This window comes from Tachysurus vachellii, chromosome 5 (genome assembly GCF_030014155.1).
Source record: "Tachysurus vachellii isolate PV-2020 chromosome 5, HZAU_Pvac_v1, whole genome shotgun sequence".
Taxonomy (NCBI): Eukaryota; Metazoa; Chordata; class Actinopteri; order Siluriformes; family Bagridae; genus Tachysurus; species Tachysurus vachellii.
This window is the reverse complement of record NC_083464.1, coordinates 27,793,796-27,815,430: the sequence shown is the minus strand read 5'-3', so window position 1 is coordinate 27,815,430 and position 21,635 is coordinate 27,793,796. Positions and strand designations below refer to the sequence as shown.

General features: G+C 38.0%; 1 protein-coding gene across 1 annotated transcript; it reads right to left on the bottom strand.

The window, feature by feature from the left end:
• Nucleotides 1–14,615: 14,615 nt before the first annotated feature.
• On the bottom strand, nt 14,616–19,820 carry tgif1 (TGFB-induced factor homeobox 1). The gene is made up of 3 exons (XM_060870935.1): nt 19,501–19,820; nt 17,512–17,741; nt 14,616–16,254 (listed from the first exon to the last, which is right to left on the bottom strand). The coding sequence occupies exons 1-3, from the start codon at nt 19,514–19,516 to the stop codon at nt 15,763–15,765; spliced, it is 738 nt and encodes a 245-aa protein (XP_060726918.1). The 5' UTR covers nt 19,517–19,820; the 3' UTR covers nt 14,616–15,762.
• Nucleotides 19,821–21,635: the final 1,815 nt, after the last annotated feature.

Below are 21,635 nucleotides of genomic sequence, written 5' to 3'. Positions count from 1 at the left end.
TATGTTGATAAAATATGATTTAAACTGGAAAATCTGATGATTTGTGTGTGGTATGATCATTTTCGTGCAATCTTAGGTTTCAGCATATGTTTTGAGTGAATCCCTGCATGCATGAACAAAAGTGCTTCTCAGGAGCTGAAAACGCGTTTGCCGCAGTCTCAGCGCTCTAGTGCCTTCCTTTAGTGGTTTTTCGTTCAACCTTATATCAGCACACATCTGACACGCTTGAAAAGGGCTGTTTCACCTTGTTTCCATGAAACATGATAGGACACAGTGTGTTTATGTCAGAAACCTCGGAAAAAAGCTTTTTTTACATCATTTTATGGTAAAAAATATAAAATATAATAGTTCATGTTAAAGACCAATATGTTGATAAAATATGATTTAAACTGGAAAATCTGATGATTTGTGTGTGGTATGATCATTTTCGTGCAATCTTAGGTTTCAGCATATGTTTTGAGTGAATCCCTGCATGCATGTACAAAAGTGCTTCTCAGGAGCTGAAAACGCGTTTGCCGCAGTCACAGCGCTCTAGTGCCTTCCTTTAGTGGTTTTTCGTTCAACCTTATATCAGCACACATCTGACACGCTTGAAAAGGGCTGTTTCACCTTGTTTCCATGAAACATGATAGGACACAGTGTGTTTATGTCAGAAATCTCGGAAAAAAGTTTTTTTTACATCATTTTATGGTAAAAAATATAAAATATAATAGTTCATATTAAAGACCAATATGTTGATAAAAATATGATCTAAAATGGAAAATCTGATGATTTGTGTGTGGTATGATCATTTTCGTGCAATCGTAAGTATCAGCATATGTTTTGAGTGAATCCCTGCATGCATGTACAAAAGTGCTTCTCAGGAGCTGAAAACGCGTTTCCCGCAGTCACAGCGCTCTAGCGCCTTCCTTTAGTGGTTTTTCGTTCAACCTTATATCAGCACACATCTGACACGCTTGAAAAGGGCTGTTTCACCTTGTTTCCATGAAACATGATAGGACACAGTGTGTTTATGTCAGAAACCTCGGAAAAAAGCTTTTTTTACATCATTTTATGGTAAAAAATATAAAATATAATAGTTCATGTTAAAGACCAATATGTTGATAAAATATGATTTAAACTGGAAAATCTGATGATTTGTGTGTGGTATGATCATTTTCGTGCAATCTTAGGTTTCAGCATATGTTTTGAGTGAATCCCTGCATGCATGAACAAAAGTGCTTCTCAGGAGCTGAAAACGCGTTTCCCCGCAGTCTCAGCGCTCTAGTGCCTTCCTTTAGTGGTTTTTCGTTCAACCTTATATCAGCACACATCTGACACGCTTGAAAAGGGCTGTTTCACCTTTTTTCCATGAAACATGATAGGACACAGTGTGTTTATGTCAGAAACCTCGGAAAAAAGCTTTTTTTACATCATTTTATGGTAAAAAATATAAAATATAATAGTTCATGTTAAAGACCAATATGTTGATAAAATATGATTTAAACTGGAAAATCTGATGATTTGTGTGTGGTATGATCATTTTCGTGCAATCTTAGGTTTCAGCATATGTTTTGAGTGAATCCCTGCATGCATGAACAAAAGTGCTTCTCAGGAGCTGAAAACGCGTTTGCCGCAGTCTCAGCGCTCTAGTGCCTTCCTTTAGTGGTTTTTCGTTCAACCTTATATCAGCACACATCTGACACGCTTGAAAAGGGCTGTTTCACCTTGTTTCCATGAAACATGATAGGACACAGTGTGTTTATGTCAGAAATCTCGGAAAAAAGTTTTTTTTACATCATTTTATGGTAAAAAATATAAAATATAATAGTTCATATTAAAGACCAATATGTTGATAAAAATATGATCTAAAATGGAAAATCTGATGATTTGTGTGTGGTATGATCATTTTCGTGCAATCTTAGGTTTCAGCATATGTTTTGAGTGAATCCCTGCATGCATGAACAAAAGTGCTTCTCAGGAGCTGAAAACGCGTTTCCCGCAGTCACAGCGCTCTAGCGCCTTCCTTTAGTGGTTTTTCGTTCAACCTTATATCAGCACACATCTGACACGCTTGAAAAGGGCTGTTTCACCTTTTTTCCATGAAACATGATAGGACACAGTGTGTTTATGTCAGAAACCTCGGAAAAAAGCTTTTTTTACATCATTTTATGGTAAAAAATATAAAATATAATAGTTCATGTTAAAGACCAATATGTTGATAAAATATGATTTAAACTGGAAAATCTGATGATTTGTGTGTGGTATGATCATTTTCGTGCAATCTTAGGTTTCAGCATATGTTTTGAGTGAATCCCTGCATGCATGAACAAAAGTGCTTCTCAGGAGCTGAAAACGCGTTTGCCGCAGTCTCAGCGCTCTAGTGCCTTTCTTTAGTGGTTTTTCGTGCAACCTTATATCAGCACACATCTGACACGCTTGAAAAGGGCTGTTTCACCTTGTTTCCATGAAACATGATAGGACACAGTGTGTTTATGTCAGAAATCTCGGAAAAAAGTTTTTTTTACATCATTTTATGGTAAAAAATATAAAATATAATAGTTCATATTAAAGACCAATATGTTGATAAAAATATGATCTAAAATGGAAAATCTGATGATTTGTGTGTGGTATGATCATTTTCGTGCAATCGTAAGTATCAGCATATGTTTTGAGTGAATCCCTGCATGCATGTACAAAAGTGCTTCTCAGGAGCTGAAAACGCGTTTCCCGCAGTCACAGCACTCTAGCGCCTTCCTTTAGTGGTTTTTCGTTCAACCTTATATCAGTACACATCTGACACGCTTGAAAAGGGCTGTTTCACCTTTTTTCCATGAAACATGATAGGACACAGTGTGTTTATGTCAGAAACCTCGGAAAAAAGCTTTTTTTACATCATTTTATGGTAAAAAATATAAAATATAATAGTTCATGTTAAAGACCAATATGTTGATAAAATATGATTTAAACTGGAAAATCTGATGATTTGTGTGTGGTATGATCATTTTCGTGCAATCTTAGGTTTCAGCATATGTTTTGAGTGAATCCCTGCATGCATGAACAAAAGTGCTTCTCAGGAGCTGAAAACGCGTTTGCCGCAGTCTCAGCGCTCTAGTGCCTTCCTTTAGTGGTTTTTCGTTCAACCTTATATCAGCACACATCTGACACGCTTGAAAAGGGCTGTTTCACCTTGTTTCCATGAAACATGATAGGACACAGTGTGTTTATGTCAGAAATCTCGGAAAAAAGTTTTTTTTACATCATTTTATGGTAAAAAATATAAAATATAATAGTTCATATTAAAGACCAATATGTTGATAAAAATATGATCTAAAATGGAAAATCTGATGATTTGTGTGTGGTATGATCATTTTCGTGCAATCGTAAGTATCAGCATATGTTTTGAGTGAATCCCTGCATGCATGTACAAAAGTGCTTCTCAGGAGCTGAAAACGCGTTTCCCGCAGTCACAGCGCTCTAGCGCCTTCCTTTAGTGGTTTTTCGTTCAACCTTATATCAGCACACATCTGACACGCTTGAAAAGGGCTGTTTCACCTTGTTTCCATGAAACATGATAGGACACAGTGTGTTTATGTCAGAAACCTCGGAAAAAAGCTTTTTTTACATCATTTTATGGTAAAAAATATAAAATATAATAGTTCATATTAAAGACCAATATGTTGATAAAAATATGATCTAAAATGGAAAATCTGATGATTTGTGTGTGGTATGATCATTTTCGTGCAATCTTAGGTTTCAGCATATGTTTTGAGTGAATCCCTGCATGCATGAACAAAAGTGCTTCTCAGGAGCTGAAAACGCGTTTGCCGCAGTCTCAGTGCTCTAGTGCCTTCCTTTAGTGGTTTTTCGTTCAACCTTATATCAGCACACATCTGACACGCTTGAAAAGGGCTGTTTCACCTTGTTTCCATGAAACATGATAGGACACAGTGTGTTTATGTCAGAAATCTCGGAAAAAAGCTTTTTTTACATCATTTTATGGTAAAAAATATAAAATATAATAGTTCATATTAAAGACCAATATGTTGATAAAAATATGATCTAAAATGGAAAATCTGATGATTTGTGTGTGGTATGATCATTTTCGTGCAATCTTAGGTTTCAGCATATGTTTTGTCTGAATCCCTGCATGCATGAACAAAAGTGCTTCTCAGGAGCTGAAAACGCGTTTGCCGCAGTTACAGCGCTCTAGCGCCTTCCTTTAGTGGTTTTTCGTGCAACATTATATCAGCACACATCTGACACGCTTGAAAAGGGCTGTTTCAACTTTTTTCCATGAAACATGATAGGACACAGTGTGTATATGTCAGAAACCTCGGAAAAAAGCTTTTTTACATTATTTTATGGTAAATGACATAAAATATAATAGTTCATATTAAAGGCCAATATGTAGATAAAAATATGATTTAAACACGAAAATCTGATGATTTGTGCGTGGTATGATCATTTTCATGCAATCTTAGGTATCAGCATATGTTTTGTGTGAATCCCTGCATGCATGAACAAAAGTGCTTCTCAGGAGCTGAAAACGCGTTTGCCGCAGTCTCAGCGCTCTAGCGCCTTTCTTTAGTGGTTTTTCGTGCAACCTTATATAAGCACACATCTGACACGCTTGAAAAGGGCTGTTTCACCTTGTTTCCATGAAACATGATAGGACACAGTGTGTTTATGTCAGAAATCTCGGAAAAAAGTTTTTTTTACATCATTTTATGGTAAAAAATATAAAATATAATAGTTCATATTAAAGACCAATATGTTGATAAAAATATGATCTAAAATGGAAAATCTGATGATTTGTGTGTGGTATGATCATTTTCGTGCAATCTTAGGTTTCAGCATATGTTTTGTCTGAATCCCTGCATGCATGTACAAAAGTGCTTCTCAGGAGCTGAAAACGCGTTTCCCGCAGTCACAGTGCTCTAGCGCCTTCCTTTAGTGGTTTTTCGTTCAACCTTATATCAGCACACATCTGACACGCTTGAAAAGGGCTGTTTCACCTTTTTTCCATGAAACATGATAGGACACAGTGTGTATATGTCAGAAACCTCGGAAAAAAGCTTTTTTACATTATTTTATGGTAAATGACATAAAATATAATAGTTCATATTAAAGGCCAATATGTAGATAAAAATATGATTTAAACACGAAAATCTGATGATTTGTGCGTGGTATGATCATTTTCATGCAATCTTAGGTATCAGCATATGTTTTGTGTGAATCCCTGCATGCATGAACAAAAGTGCTTCTCAGGAGCTGAAAACGCGTTTGCCGCAGTCTCAGCGCTCTAGCGCCTTTCTTTAGTGGTTTTTCGTGCAACCTTATATCAGCACACATCTGACACGCTTGAAAAGGGCTGTTTCACCTTTTTTCCATGAAACATGATAGGACACAGTGTGTTTATGTCAGAAACCTCGGAAAAAAGCTTTTTTTACATCATTTTATGGTTAAAAAATATAAAATATAATAGTTCATGTTAAAGACCAATATGTTGATAAAATATGATTTAAACTGGAAAATCTGATGATTTGTGTGTGGTATGATCATTTTCGTGCAATCTTAGGTTTCAGCATATGTTTTGTCTGAATCCCTGCATGCATGAACAAAAGTGCTTCTCAGGAGCTGAAAACGCGTTTGCCGCAGTTACAGCGCTCTAGCGCCTTCCTTTAGTGGTTTTTCGTTCAACCTTATATCAGCACACATCTGACACGCTTGAAAAGGGCTGTTTCACCTTTTTTCCATGAAACATGATAGGACACAGTGTGTTTATGTCAGAAATCTCGGAAAAAAGCTTTTTTACATTATTTTATGGTAAAAAATATAAAATATAATAGTTCAAAGTAAAGGCCAGTATGTTGATAAAAATATGATTTAAACTCGAAAAACTCGAAAGAAGCTTTTTTACATTATTTTATGCTAAATCATATTGTTAACGTTTCATTTCTGGCTTCCATGTATATGTTGTTGTCATTCATCCATAAAAGAATAATTCCGATTTCTTCTCAGTATTATTTATTTATTTGTTTGTTTTCATCTCAACACACTGGCATAACATCATACACGAGGGAGCAGCAATACTTTCTCTCGGTATAAAGTTTCTATATTCACTAAACTTATTTCAAAATAAAAGTTCCACTTGTTTACACATGCACACAATGAACTCTCGCACATTTTCGAAATACAACAGTCAGTATTATAATCTAAAATAAAATAATAAGCAACATAACATAATATAAATGATATGATTAATGAGAACATATAACTCAACACCCCCACTTGTTCTCATCATCTTACCCCATGCATGTCATCACAAATATTTAGTTCCCAAACAGAAAACCTTTGAACTTCAGAATTGTAACTTTTGATACAGATTTTGTCAAAATGTCTGCCACCGTGTTTTCTGTTGGACAGTACACAATATTTATTCTTCCGTCACTTATAGCATCACGGATAAAGTGATATTTTACATCAGTGTGCTTAGATCTAGATCTATTCACTGGATTTCTACTCATCGTGGTGCAAGTGAAAACACTACTGTCCCTGCCATTTAGCAGTTGATTTAGGTACATGATTTCCTGAGTAGTGTTTGCTAGACCAATGTATTCAGCTTCGCAGGCTGACAGTGCCACTGTCGCATGTTTCTTGGACTTCCATGAAATAGCAGGTCCTTGTTCTGTCAAGCTGAAACAGTATCCTGAAATTCTACGCCTATCTTCTACAGAAGATGCCCAGTGTGAATCACTGAATGCTATAAGACTTAAAGTCTTGTCTGTTTTCTTGAAACACAGCTCGTAGTCAACCGTACCTTTTAGGTATCTCAGGACATGTTTAGCAGCTACTAAGTCATGTGAGTCAGGCTTTGCAAGGGTTTGTGACAGTTTACTGACTATCCAGCTAATGTCTGGTCTGGTACAGGTCATTGCATAAATCCAGTTTCCAACAAGTTCACGGTATTCTTTGGGGTTCTCAATCTGGTTGTTGTTTTCTTCCTCATTCCTATTGCACTCCACTTTTAACTCACTTGGGCTAGCTTTTGGTTTACAGTTTGACATTCCAAACCTTTCAAGCATTTTGAGAATGTACCTCTTCTGATTCATTTTAATCTCTCCATCTTTTTGTTCAAACTGAATGCCCAAAAAATAAGATATTTTTCCTAGATCTTTCATGTTAAAGTTGGACTTCATTATTTCTTTAAAACTGTTGAGCTGATCCTCACTGCTTGCTGCAATTATTAAATCATCTACCCATATGATCACTATGATTGTCTCATTTTCAATTTGCTTTCTATACACACAGTAATCAGACTGATTTCTCTTAAAGTTGTTTTGTTCCAAATGATCATTTAAAAGTTTGTACCAGTTTCTTCCAGACTGTTTTAGACCATACAGAGATTTCTTCAACTTGCATACTAACTTGTCCCCTGTGTTAGATGTCTCTTCAAAACCCTCTGGTTGTTCTAAGTATACAGTATGTCTTCCTCTATTGGAGCATGTAGATAAGCTGTTTTTACGTCCATCTGACGAACAAAGAAGTTGTTCTGAGCAGCTATCTGCATTAATGCCCGTACCGAGGAGAGATTTGCTGTCGGAGCAAATGTATCGTGGTAGTCTATGTCTTCAGTTTGATAGTATCCCTTTGCAACGTACCTAGCCTTGAAGATTTTTCCTATTTCTGCATTTTCTTTAAGGGCATATACCCATCGTCCCCCTATTGTCTTTCTGCCCTCGGGTAGAGTTGTCAATTCAAATGTTCATCATGTAAGTGAGTCCATCTCTTCCTTCATAGCATGTTCCCATCCGGAAGCCTCAGGGGTCATAAGGGCCTCTCTGTAGGTTTGGGGGACTCCACACACTGCCCTGTAGCAATAATCAACACTCACATTGGTTACATCATCTTTGGAGTATGTCAGGTAATCCTGTAGATACCTTGGGGGTCTCTTTTTTCTTTTCGAGTGGTAATGTTTTTGACTAGCAGTGGCAGTTTTCATCTAGGATCCGGTTCTCTGTGCTTTCCTTACTTTGTGGGGCATCACCACTGTTCTCACTATCCGATATTCTTTCTCTGTAGCCTTGGATTTCGAAGTAATCTTCATCCGTTTGTGTCTGCTGTTCAGCACTATGTTTTGACATTTTTCCTGTCTGTGGATTGTATACCAGATATGCTGGGCTATTTTTACTATATCCCACGAATATTCCCTTCTCACATCTAGAGTCCAATTTCTTATGATTGTGTTTGTACACATAGCATTCTGATCCAAAAATCCACATCTTAGAAAGGTCTGGCTTTCTTCCTGTCAACATGAAGTATGGAGCATTCTTAATTCTGTCATTGTAGCATCTGTTTCGGATGTGAGTTGCAGTTTGGACAGCATAAGGCCACAGCACTTTTGGTAATCCCTTCTCTATTAGCAGACACCTTCCCATTTCAAAGATGGTTCGCCATCGTCTCTCAGCTGTACCATTTTGATGAGGAGAGTACGGAGATGATGTTTCATGTCTTTATACCCTTTTCTCGTAAAAGTGACCGAAATGCATTGCCTGTGTATTCTGTGCCATTGTCTGAACTTATGCATTTGACTCTACCGTATGGTGCACTGTCTGCAAGGAACTTCTCTGTCGCCAGAGTATGAGAATATCACTCTTGTTTTTAAGGAAGTAAACAGATGCCGCTCCTGAAAAATCATCTGTGAATTAAATTGCATACTTATATCCATCTTGAGAAGTCGGTTCAAAGGGGCCTGCTAAGTCAGTGTGAACCAACTCTAAGGCCTCACCAGCTTTTGTGTCAGTTTTCCTATTTCTGCTGTTGATGAATTTTACTATAGTACAAACATTACAGTCTAGTTTGGTATTACCTGTGATTTTCATTCCCTCTACCACTTCAGGTAATTTCAACACATCACTAACATTACAATGTCCCATGATCTCATGCCATGTTTTAACATCACAAGTTAGATTCACTTTGTCCCTGGACATCATATCAGTGACAGATGCATCAACACTTTGTTTGCTGTTATTTACCGTTTTCAGATAGTACAGTCTCTCATGCTCTTCCATGCCGGTATGAATAAGGCCTTCTTTAAAGTAATCCCGACGCATTTCCCTTCCACGTCCAGCAGTAACACCTCTGCGTCGCCCCGCTTTAATGCCGCGTTGTTCATCCTGGCTCCATCCGCCAGCTCCATGTAGTGTGACTTTGGGTCGAAACTCTCATCAAATTTCGTGAAATCGTTCCTCTCTGTTAAGATGTGGGATGTTGCTCCACAATCTACCATTAGTCCATTTCTCATAATATTTTCTGGAAGAAATGTTTGACTGACTTTGAACACAAATGTTTGTTCTTTCTCATGTTCCTCTTGTTTTTCTGCAACCTAAAGCAACCTCGCAACCTCGTCCTTTCTCCGGCGGCATGTCTCATCACTGTGTGTGGAACTTTTATGGTAGCTGCACCACTTAGGTACGCCTTTTTGGCGGCAATCGCGGACAATATGACCGTGGTTTCCACATCCATCGTAGGTCACGGATGCTATATGCACTTTCCTCACGTTGTCAGATTTGTGTTTTATCCTCAAAATTTTCTGTCTCTTCATAGCTTCTTATTTTGCTTTTGAACTGGGTGAAAGTCAATTCTTCACTACTTTGTGTTCAGTATGGATAGCAAAAGGTTTGTAGGAATCTGGTAAGCCCTTTAGGATCATAGCTATTATCAGTCCGTCACTTATTACTTCTTTAGGGTTTCTTAGGGAAGTCACCGTTTTCTCAGCTAGGATAATGTAATCTGTTATCGTCTCGTTGGAGTCCTCCTTTAACGAAATCAGTTCAGTGTATAGGGCGATAATTCTGGACTTACCCTGACTGGCGTAGTGACTTTGAAGTATTTGCAGGGCTTTCCCTATAATATTCATCAGTCGCATCTCGCATCACCAGTGACAAGTTTTTTTCTTCGAGAAACTGGATTAGTACAGCGTAGCATTCCTCATTCTTTTCCTCGTCTCTATCACCGGTAGACAGTATTGTTTCTTTTAAACTAATTATTTTCAGATGACCAAGAAATTTTACTTCCCATAGTTCGTAGTTATTTTCGTCTCCGTCAAAGACTAGCCTCTGCCATCTTGCTCCTGTAGCATTGTCACGCCTGGGCCCATAACCTGTTAACCATTTCTGACTTCCATGTCTATGTGCAGTACGTTGTTGTCATTCATCCATAAAAGAATAATCCCGATATCATCTCAGTATTATTTATTTATTTGTTTTCATCTCAACGCACTGGCATAACATCAGTACACGAGGGATTAGTCATAGAGGGATATGTCAGAAACCTTGGAAAAAAGCTTTTTTACATTATTTTATGGTGAAAAAATATAAAATATAATAGTTCAAAATAAAGGCCAATATGTTGATAAAAATATGATTTAAACACGAAAATCTGATGATTTATGTGTGGTATGATCATTTTCATGCAATCTTAGGTATCAGCATGTGTTTTGAGTGAATCCCTGCATGCATGTACAAAAGTGCTTCTCAGGAGCTGAAAACGCGTTTGCCGCAGTCTCAGCGCTCTAGCGCCTTCCTTTAGTGTTTTTTCGTGCAACCTTATATCAGCACACATCTGACAAGCTTGAAAAGGGCTGTTTCACCTTGTTTCCATGAAACATGATAGGACACAGTGTGTTTATGTCAGAAACCTCGGAAAAAAGCTTTTTTACATTATTTTATGGTAAATAACATGAAATATAATAGTTCATATTAAATGCCAATATGTTGATAAAAATATGATTTCAACTGGAAAATCTGATGATTTGTGTGTGGTATGATCATTTTCATGCAATCTTAGGTATCAGCATGTGTTATGACTAAATCCCTGCATGCATGTACAAAAGTGCTTCTCAGGAGCTGAAAACGCGTTTGCCGCAGTCTCAGCGCTCTAGCACCTTCCTTTAGTGGTTTTTCGTGCAACCTTATATAAGCACACAGCTGACAAGCTTGAAAAGGGCTGTTTCACCTTGTTTCCATGAAACATGATAGGACACAGGGATTGGGATGCAGGGATTCACTCAAAACACATGCTGATACCTAAGATTGCACGAAAATGATCATACCACACACAAATCATCAGATTTTCCAGTTTAAATCATATTTTATCAACATATTGGCCTTTAATATGAACTATTATATTTAAATATAATAGTTCATATTAAAGGCCAATATGTTGATAAACATATATTGATATATATAAATATGATATTTTTTACCATAAAATAATGTATAAAAGCTTTTTTCCGAGATTTCTGACATAAACACACTGTGTCCTATCAGGTTTCATGGAAACAGCCCTTTTCAAGCTCGTCAGATGTGTGCTTATATAAGGTTGCATGAAAAAACACTAAAGAAAGGCGCTAGAGCGCTTAGACTACGGTAAACGCGTTTTCAGCTCCTGAGAAGCACTTTTGTACATGCATGCAGGGATTCACTCAAAACACATGCTGATACCTAAGATTGCATGAAAATGATCATACCACGCACAAATCATCAGATTTTTGAGTTTAAATCATATTTTTATCAACATATTGGCCTTTAATATTAACTATTATATTTTATATTCATTCATTCATTCATCTTCTACCGCTTATCCGAACTACCTCGGGTCACGGGGAGCCTTTGCCTATCTCAGGTGTCATCGGGCATCAAGGCAGGATTTATATTTTATATTATTTACCATAAAATAATGTAAACTACGTTCCAAAATCCAGGGGAAAGCCTTCACTGAAGAGTGGAGGTTACTGCAATCCAAAGGGTGGGTGTTCTAAATTTATAATGGGATGTTCAACAAGCATATAAAGGTGTGATTGTTCAGGTGTCCACATACATAGAAGAATTGAACAGTTTTAGCAAAATTTCATTTACAAAACAGCACCTACATGATTGGCATTTCTTAGGAAAAACAGACAGAGATATTTCAGATGAATTCGTGAAGATTAATGTCTGCAAAATAGGTGATATTTACACTTATCAGCCCCACAATTAAATCCAGTTACCAGTAAAGTGAATAACTGATTATTTCATAACAATGGCATCACTGTAGGATGTTCCAGGTATGCAAGTCAAAAAGCATTTATTATCATTTCAACTATATATAACTGACGCAGTACATAGTGAAATGAAACAATGTTTCTCCCGGACCATAGAGCTACATAAAACTACACAGAGCTAAGGACTTAAAACAAGTTAGCCCCATAAAATGCATCGTGTGCAACCAAGTGCACACAGTACAAGACAAAAGACAATGAAAACAGATAATACAAAACACTACAGGACAAATTAACAAAATAGTGTTTTGTTAATTAAAGTGTAGACCAGTGTGCATAATATATAACCTTGAACCGCCACCTTATGGTGGTGGAGGGGTTTGCGTGCCTGAATGATCCTAGGAGCTATGTTGTCTGGGGCTTTCCGCCCCTGGTAGGGTCTCCCAAGGCAAACAGGTCCTGGGTGACGGGCCAGACAAATATATATATATATATATACAGATTGTACAAAAATACTGGATTAGGAACGAAGAGGGATTTGTACACATATATATTCAATCAGTATTCAAACAGTTTAATGTGGGTGATGCTGTGGACATGGATGTATACTGAGTGAGTGTTTAAGTGTGTTCTTGATTTAGTACAGTTCAATGCAGTTCACACAGATGAGTGTGTGTGTGTGTGTGTGTGTGTATGTGTGTGTGTGTGTGTGTGTTTGTGTTTGGTAACAATTCAGCTGTGGTTGTTCCGATGGCTTGTGGGAAGAAACTGTTGCACAGTCTGGTTTTAAGGCCCAGATGCTTTGGTAACTTTTTTCAGATTTCAGGAGGGTCAAACAGAGTGTGAGGGGTGCTGTTGGCTTGAGTGTGGTGTAAATGTCTGTGATAGAGGGAAAAGATACTTTGATGATCCTCTCATATGTCCTCACTATCCACTGCAGGCTTTCTTGGTGATGGATCTGGTGTTGTGTGACCAGGTGAAGTTGATGAACACCAAGGAATTTGGAGCTCTTGATGATCTCCATGAACGATCCGTCAACGTTCGGTGGATAACAATCTCTTTAGTTTTTTCAATGTTCAGAAACAGGATGTTGGCTGTTGCACCTCCTGTCATATGCTGACTCATCGTTCTTGCTGATGAGACCCACCACGATCATGTCATCTGCAAACTTGATGATGTGATACGAGCTTAAATCATACAGTTGGATTTTCCAGGTCTGCAGCAGTGTTTAGAACCTATTAAGAGTGGTTCAAGAAAGTGGTGCACATTTGTTAAGTTATTGGTGCCCAAGACTCATTCATGCATGTGGGGATCTAAGGCTTGCCACCTGGCCTGATTACACAGCTTATGTATCAAAATTGTTAGATAGAAAGGTATCAAACACATTGCATCATAGTTTGCTGTATATCCGGCTGAATATACTCAAGACAAGTCAGTGTGTTTAGGCTGACCCCTGTCCACTGGCACAAGCACCTACTACAATGGACCCATGAACATCAGACCTGGACTAAAGAACAATCAAACAAGGCTGTGTTCTTTTCTATCATATGCATGGCTTGGTACTGTGCATCACTTACCTCAGAAAGAGATGGGAACAGGATGCACAACAGTAAGAAAGTGATCTAGCAGAGGTGGCTCTGGCCTATGTTCTGCTGGGAAACCTTAGGTCCTGGCATTTTCTTCTGAGATGCCTTGGGTCCTGGTGGATATGTGCAGAGCAAGTAGTGGCAAGTAATGGCAGTGGCCTTTTTCAGAAGAATAGTGTGCCATGTCATACTGCAAATAGTGTTCAGGAACAGTTTAAGGAACATGAAAAAGAACTCAAGCTGTTAACTAAAAATTCCCTGGGTCTTAATCCGATTGGTGGGATGTGCTGGACAAACAAGTCTGATGCATGCAGGCCACACCTCACAAGTTACGACTTGAAGGATCTGCAGCTTGAAACCACAGCACACCTTCAGAGAACTTGTGAAGTCCAAGTCTCACTGAGTCAGCATTGTTTTCTTGGCACAAGGGGGACCTACACAATATTAGACAGGTGTATTTAATGTTAGGGCTGATCAGTGTGTATATTATTGGACTCTGCCTCTACTGCTCCTATGGATGTCTTTAGATTTGTTCAAGATAAGTATTTCAACTGTAATACAATTTCACTTAAGTGAAACATTTGTCATTATGACAAATAAATTCATGCAAACTGAATATGTGGCTAACATTGTTTTTTTTTTTTTTTTTTTATTTTGTCTTATTTATAATGTATCAAAAAAATTATATTTACAATATCAATGTTGCCTTAAGTAATTCTTGCTCAGGGCCTACTAGGGAGCTTTTACATTTGTGAAATTATTACGGTGCTTTATGTGATTTTATTTATTCTACAGCAAAGGGAAAGGTGTACCACTGTGACAATAGCACTCATGAATTTTATTTCCTGATGTTTAGGAAGGTCACTCACACAATTTCTGAATCAAAGAATAGTGTTATACCAAAAATAGTGTTTTGCATACCCTCGCTATTTGGAGTAATTCAGAGAACATTCTGATTGAAAACCTGTGTTTGTACAATTTTTCAACTCCAGCAAGGTCCAAGAACATTTTGTAGAAAACAAAACTTTATTTAAACATGTGACCCCTATTTGCCACAAACATTGCACAAAATAAGAGGACTCTCAGTTGTTAGACAACTTGTCTAACATGACTATGATGCATACTTTTGGAATTAATTCTATCTTCTTATATTTTGTAAATTACATGATGTAAAAGCATTGTCCTTCTGTGGGTAGTTATATCAACAATGAAATATAAAGGCACATGCAAATGCACGGAAATTATTTAGTGTTCATTCCTCAAGCTTGCTAGGGCACAACATGTGTGGAGAATGTGCAGATTGGGGCTTTTGGAGACGGCATGAAGCTGGTAGGCTTTTAGGTATATATGTGTTTTTATGTTGAGAGGAGGGGCACATTCACTGGCCATTTCTACACTGAGTGTTCTGAGAGAATCCAAGACTAATGTTATACTACATCTGAATATCCCTCAAGAGAAAAAGAAAAAAGGAACAACAAATTAACACATTACTAAAAAAAACAAAGATTTGTTTACACAAAGAAACAAAATAAAAAACTCAAGTAAAATTCTATATATATGACCTGGAACAGTAGTGATAACAGTAAATTAAAGAAACAGGGCAGTAGACAGATGATCTGCCGTATTGTGCAAAAAATATGAGTAGAAAAAACTGCATAACCATTCTCTCTCTACAAATGAGTCAGGGGTGAACGACGGGACCAAACCTCTGCAAAACTCAATGGAACACAACAGAGAAGATAAATGTCGCCCTACTCACAATCTACAGAATCTTTGTATATGTATTTTTGGTCACGTGTGCAAAAAAAAAAAAAAAAAAAAAAAAAATTATATATGTATACACACACACACACACACACACACACACACACACACACACACACACACACACACACACACACTTGTTTACAAAAATGAAAGACAAAAAAAATGTGGACTGCCATGGCCCCTTAAATTGTGTATTGTACTAACAAATTTTAACAGACTGGATTTACATTTAACAAAAATAGAAATGACAAGGACTCTATGACACTTTCTGTCACCATGTTGCATCCCCAATCTCCTTGAAAAAAGTACATGTCAATGGGGTTGGGGGCCAGGAATGAATGTTTGTGGAAAATATCTTTCCTCTAAAGATTTATCCGATTCTGGTATTTAAGCGAGCACTCGTTTAGCCTGAAGCTCCAACTCGGCAGCTCTCTTCAATGCCACATCGACAAGAAGCTGGAAGCCACTGAAGTCCTGTGCTGTCAGGTCAGGGGGGGTAGGTGGTGGGGTGTTGAATTCCGTGCCCAGTCCTGTTCCTGAGGGGTAGCTGAAGACTGCTAAGTCTGTGGTCCCATCAACCTTTGGACCTGTAGCTGTGATGGTAGTATGGCAAATGACAGAGGGACGGGCCAGAGTGGGTGAAAGTGGCATTGTGGGTGATGCAGTTTTTCTGGAAAAACTGGTGGAGATCATGATGTCTGGGCAAGCAGTTGAGCCAGGTTCATAGCTATCATGTTTAGGTGAGTGTAAGCGGTCACTCATGCTTTCAGGTGTCTTGCTGGCACGGCGTGAAATGGTAAACTGGTTTGGGTCTTTACCGTCCTTCCTTAGCATATCTGGCAAGAGTCTTCGACGGGCATTTATGAACCAGTTACACACCTGAAATGGTACACAACATGTTAGATTATATAGTTGAAAGTTTTCAGCCATTTAAGGTTTAAGGTCTAACAGAATATCGTCGCTGTCGGGCGGAAACCTCGTATGTCCAAATTTTGTCAATTTCATATTTTTTCACATATCGATGCTATTGGTCAGTCCCCACGTGGGTCTGCTATTTTTACAAATTATTAACCAATCTAAAGTCTTGAAAATAGCTTGAGCGCAAATCTCATAACTCCATTGGACACTTCAACTGTCCACCTCTTCCTCACTCGAGAGGAGAGCTTCGCGGCATATTTCTCCTCAAGAAGAGTCGCAACGAATCAACACGTCTTGAGGTAAATGTCTTCAAAACACTGGGCTCAAAGAAAAAAAATCTTGACCCCCGCTAGTTCTGGTGCTCGTCTGAGGACAGGAATTTAGCGCAAGACAATCCACTGCAACGCGGACTAAACCCTGTGCACTGCAGATAAGGTACAGAGTTTTTTTAATTTCCTGAAAAATAACGGTTTTGGAGATACGAGGATTCCGCCTGACAACGACGATATACAAAATGTGCTAAGAATTGTGAGATTTGGAAATTCTGTATTCCAAATATTTTTAATTGATTTCCAACTTCTCAGGTTTACCGTGGCACTTTAGTTAATCAAGTCATCTTTTTAATGTAAAGGATTAATTTTGTTTCCTTATAGTTTTAGTTTTTCAAAGTTGTCTATAATCAAGATATTAAACTTGACTTACCCTCTGTGTCTCCAAAAAAAAAAAGCCCAAATGATTATGCAACCATGCAAACTCTGATAACGTGTGTGTAATGTTATTGTCTCTATTGTTTTGCAGACAGCTGTCTGAGTGTGGGGGAATTCCTAATTACTAGTCCCTCTCAATCTCAATGAGGGGGGTGTGGGGAGATGGTAATGCCACAAATCTTTTCAAAACCCCTCCCCCTCAAACATGCATGAGTTAAGTTAAAACAGACTATTGCTAGCCTGTAAAGCATGATTACTGATCAAAACCACTGAAACTGTTGTAATTCCCCTACATACTGAACACACTTTAATCCTGTTTTATTTCAAGTTCTTCTTAAATTAATCTTAGCAGTCAAGTCAAAAGTAGAGAGCATTCATTTAAAAAGGAAATGTGTAGACTAAACTTCACTGATTCTTTTGTGCAAGATTAGTTTGTGCAATACACCAGCTGACAAAGATTTTTATTTTGTGTGAACTGGCTGCTAGACACTGCTTACAACAATTTATTTACCTGAAGTGTGGAAAGATGAGTCTCTTTTGATAGTAGTGCTTTTTCCTGTTCTGAAGGGTAGGCATTATACCGGTGTTCGTAAAGCCAATCTCTGAGAATCTGTACAGATTCTTTAGGCAGGTTGCCTCTTCGTTTTCTTTTGGCTGCAGGTCCATGACTCGATGAAAGATCCAGAGGCACATCAATGTTATCCTCATCTTCTGTCTCACTGCCAGAAGTGGCCAACATACCTAAACAGCACAAAAAGAACAAGTCCCACCAATTAACTTCATGCAAAATTATTAATAGAGATAAATCAAAAATTCTGTTTTCAACATTCAACTTGTGCTGCACAATCAATGTGTAAAAAGAGTGTCTGCTGCTGCTTGAGGAATTTGCACATGTTAATGAAAAACTACATCTTTGTACAATGCAACGAATTAAGCAAATAGTAATAGTAGGGGAAGTCGTGGCCTAATGGTTAGAGAGTTTGACTCCTAACCCTAAGGTTGTGGGTTCGAGTCTCGGGCCGGCAATACTACGACTGAGGTGCCCTTGAGCAAGGAACCGAACCCCCCCAACTGCACCCCGGGCACCGCAACATAAATGGCTGCCCACTGCTCCGGGTGTGTTCACGGTGTGTGTGTGCACTTTGGATGGGTTAAATGCAGAGAATGAATTCTGAGTATGGGTCACCATACTTAGCCATACCATATGTCACGTCACTTTAATGATGATTCAGCGTGTGGTGGTAAAAACAAGTTAGTAAGACAGAAAACTACTAGCTGTCATCCCTTCCTCCCAGAGACACTTCCCCCAATCCTAGTACACACTTCTTACAACTCCAAAATCACTTTAAAACACCCAAACACTACACATCTGCATGTTTATGTGCAAGTTGAGCTGATCTGCCACATGCATGAGTGCAATTAAGCAATGTCAAAACTTGTACAGGCCTTGCACACTGAAGATATGATGAATACACTCTAGCCAAGTTATTAACACATAATACTGATTGATACTAGTGATACTAGAAAATAAAGTAAATACTAGTAAATCAGATTACACACAAAGTGCATTCTGATGTTGGCCTTAAGAAAACAAAATACTAGCTGCATTTTTTTTTTTTATTGGAACAGCAATTCAATATATGCGAAGCAAGAAACATTATACCACATTGCATAAGTAAGTAAAACAGTGTTGCTGGTCTTTGGCTGACGCGTTTATGAGTCGTTTTGATAGTGAGTTGTGTGAGACCTTGGGGGAGAAAGAGGGGGGGACCTGTTGCAAATCTCAGCTGAACAAAAGAATGTCTAAAGCCTTATACACTTTAAACCATACACCCCCACCCCCCAACCACACACACACACACACACGTTTTTGTAGGATGGGGGGATTAAAATGTTCTACTAGTGTTCGGTATGTTTTCGTTAAAACTTGTACAAATATTAGGTTAAAACCTAGAAGCCCGATGTGTCTATTGTGTGTGAGCACGAGGTCGGACACGCGAAAGCGCGCCCGGAGGCAACAAACTACTCAACAAAGGACTTCGGAATTAACAAAAATAATCATTAAATAAATTATAATCGTATTACGCTTTACTGCCTTCTTTAAATAATTTCAAACCGAAGTAGCTTTTCCGCTATAGAAATAATTTATTAACTTTCGCCCAAATCCCTAAGAAAAAATCCAAAGACGGAACTCATTATGAAGCGACTCACAAAATGACGGGCTGCAAAACTTAACAGTTCGACACACAATCATTAGTTTGCAGATGAGCTTGTAAAATATTACATGTGTAACACAAAGGTGGAAGCGGGTGATTGTGACAGAAGCCACAGCACATGGGGAAGGAAAAACGAGCTGTTTGGTCTGAAACAGAAACAATAGCGAACACAAGGCGCCGGGAAGAAAAGCCGAACGGACGCTTTTTACTGTGTCTTATGTTTATGTCCCCACACTTTATACACGTTAACCTACAGCTCAGGTTTTATGGAACATTAAACATACCCTTTTTAGTCTTCATAGCCGTAAAATAAATCCGTGTTCACGTCCTGTTGTGGTCTGCTGTCGAATTTATTCCTTAAGGTTTACGTGTTAAATCCTCAGACGTGTGGATTCATTAATGTCTCAGTCCGGTGGAGTAAAGTGCTGTAATTCAGCTGTGAGAAGGCTGACACCTTGTCAACAACCTGGGACAATGTGTTCCTCGGGTGTGCTTTAGCCTCTGTGTGTGTGTGTGTGTGTGTGTGTGTGATCATGAAGCTGGGTGACAGCTATCTTTGACAGCTGCGTGACTCTCAGCAGCCACCCGAAGGTTCCGCCCTCCGAACGGACATAAACTGTTCATCATCCGCGAGGAAAATGAGGGATGAAAGAAACAAGTGAGGGATGAAAAACTTGTAAAGTTTTTTAAGCAAATTAATGATATATAAATGGATGATTAACGTTCGTTCATGAGGTCTGCTTTTGTGCTGCAGTCTTACTCAATTCACTAATAAAGCATTGCTTATGAGCTCTTAAAGAAATCTTTCCGTTAAACATTAATAATCGAGCGCCGTTTGAGACACATTTGGTCTTGTACCCGACTGAAAGTCTGTTGTTTTACAGCCCACTCTGTGTGTACTCACTTCCTGTTACAACGCAAAATCAAGCCAAAAGCCCGGTCTATTTCCCTTCAGTGTGACTGGCGAATGAGCCAATGGACGTGTGAGTCTGGAATGACTGATTTTACCTAGGATCCTGGAAGCCCCGCCCCTGTAATATTGTTGTGACTTGTGATCTCGCATGAACATCTGTAGAAGTTTGTAATTGAGCTAACCTTCGGCACGAATAAAACGTACAAGATTTATTAGGGATTAGAGATTTTATTCCTGCGATAATGCTAAAAAAAGCTGAAAAAAAAACCCTGCACATTCAGTTTTTGGCTGTAGAAGAAAAAAGGCTTTAAACTGAAAAGTAACAATTTGCAAAAAATACCTAACTAACTAATTAACTAACTAACTAACTATGTAACTAACTAGCTAGCTAAATGAATGAATAAATACAATAATAATAACACCAATAATAATAATAATAATAATAATAATAATACTTAATAAAATGCTGATTGTTTCCTTTGTGCATCAGTCAAAGGTCAACATGTTCAAAACATTATGAGCAGATGGAGCAAAAGTACTCAAAAACCTATAAGTGGGTCTCACTGAGAAAAAGTTTAAATATGTCTAGTGTAGTAAACTTGGATAAACTACACTACATGCTTCTTGATTGTTTTACTTCACCACAAATCAACTGAATATTGCACTGAATGTTCCCAGATAATTAAGCACACCAGTCAATCTTAACTGTGATCATGCACACCAGGGAAATTTAAAGCAGTAACAATAATGATTTTAACTCAGATAATATGATTTCCATGCTGGTCTACTTGTAAATGCTCCTTAAATTAGATGTTGAGTCTTTTGATGAAGGCAGCATCTTCACAGCTGGAAGGCATAGTTTGCATTGTACTGTGTTGTTGTTGTTGTTTTATTTTATTTTTTATTTTATTCGCTCCTTTATAAAATAATTTAAAAATGTAGATAACTGTAAATTTTCAAATAGGCATCATTGTGATAAACAGCCATTTTTATGTGCCTCTAGAGAAGAATGATTAGAGACAGATTTCATTTGTGTCAACCAAAATTTTGCTGTTCAAATTTAAATTTTATTTGTCACATACATAAACATTTGTTTCATATGAAAAAAGTCATCCTGATTGTATTCACATTTGGAACAACATTTGCATTTATTTTTTATAATACTGATGCATAATGTTCCATGTATTCTTTTACTCTCCAAGCCTACAGACCAGACAGGCAAGCCTTGTTGCCAGTTCATTGGATGTCATTTGTAACCCGGTCTTCATCAGTGTTCAATTGAAGACTTTGGCAGGAAGGAATTAGTGCTGGGTCTGTGGTGAACTTGTGCTGAACTATTAGTTCCTCAGAACCTCCTGGTTCCTTAATTACACTCAACTACAAACTGTTGTAGAAATCACATTATTTACATTTATATTATTTACTGTCCAGTGTCACTCAAATGAGGATGAGGTTACCTTCTGAGTCTGTTTCCTCTCAGCACCATCACCCCAGGCTCGTCATTAT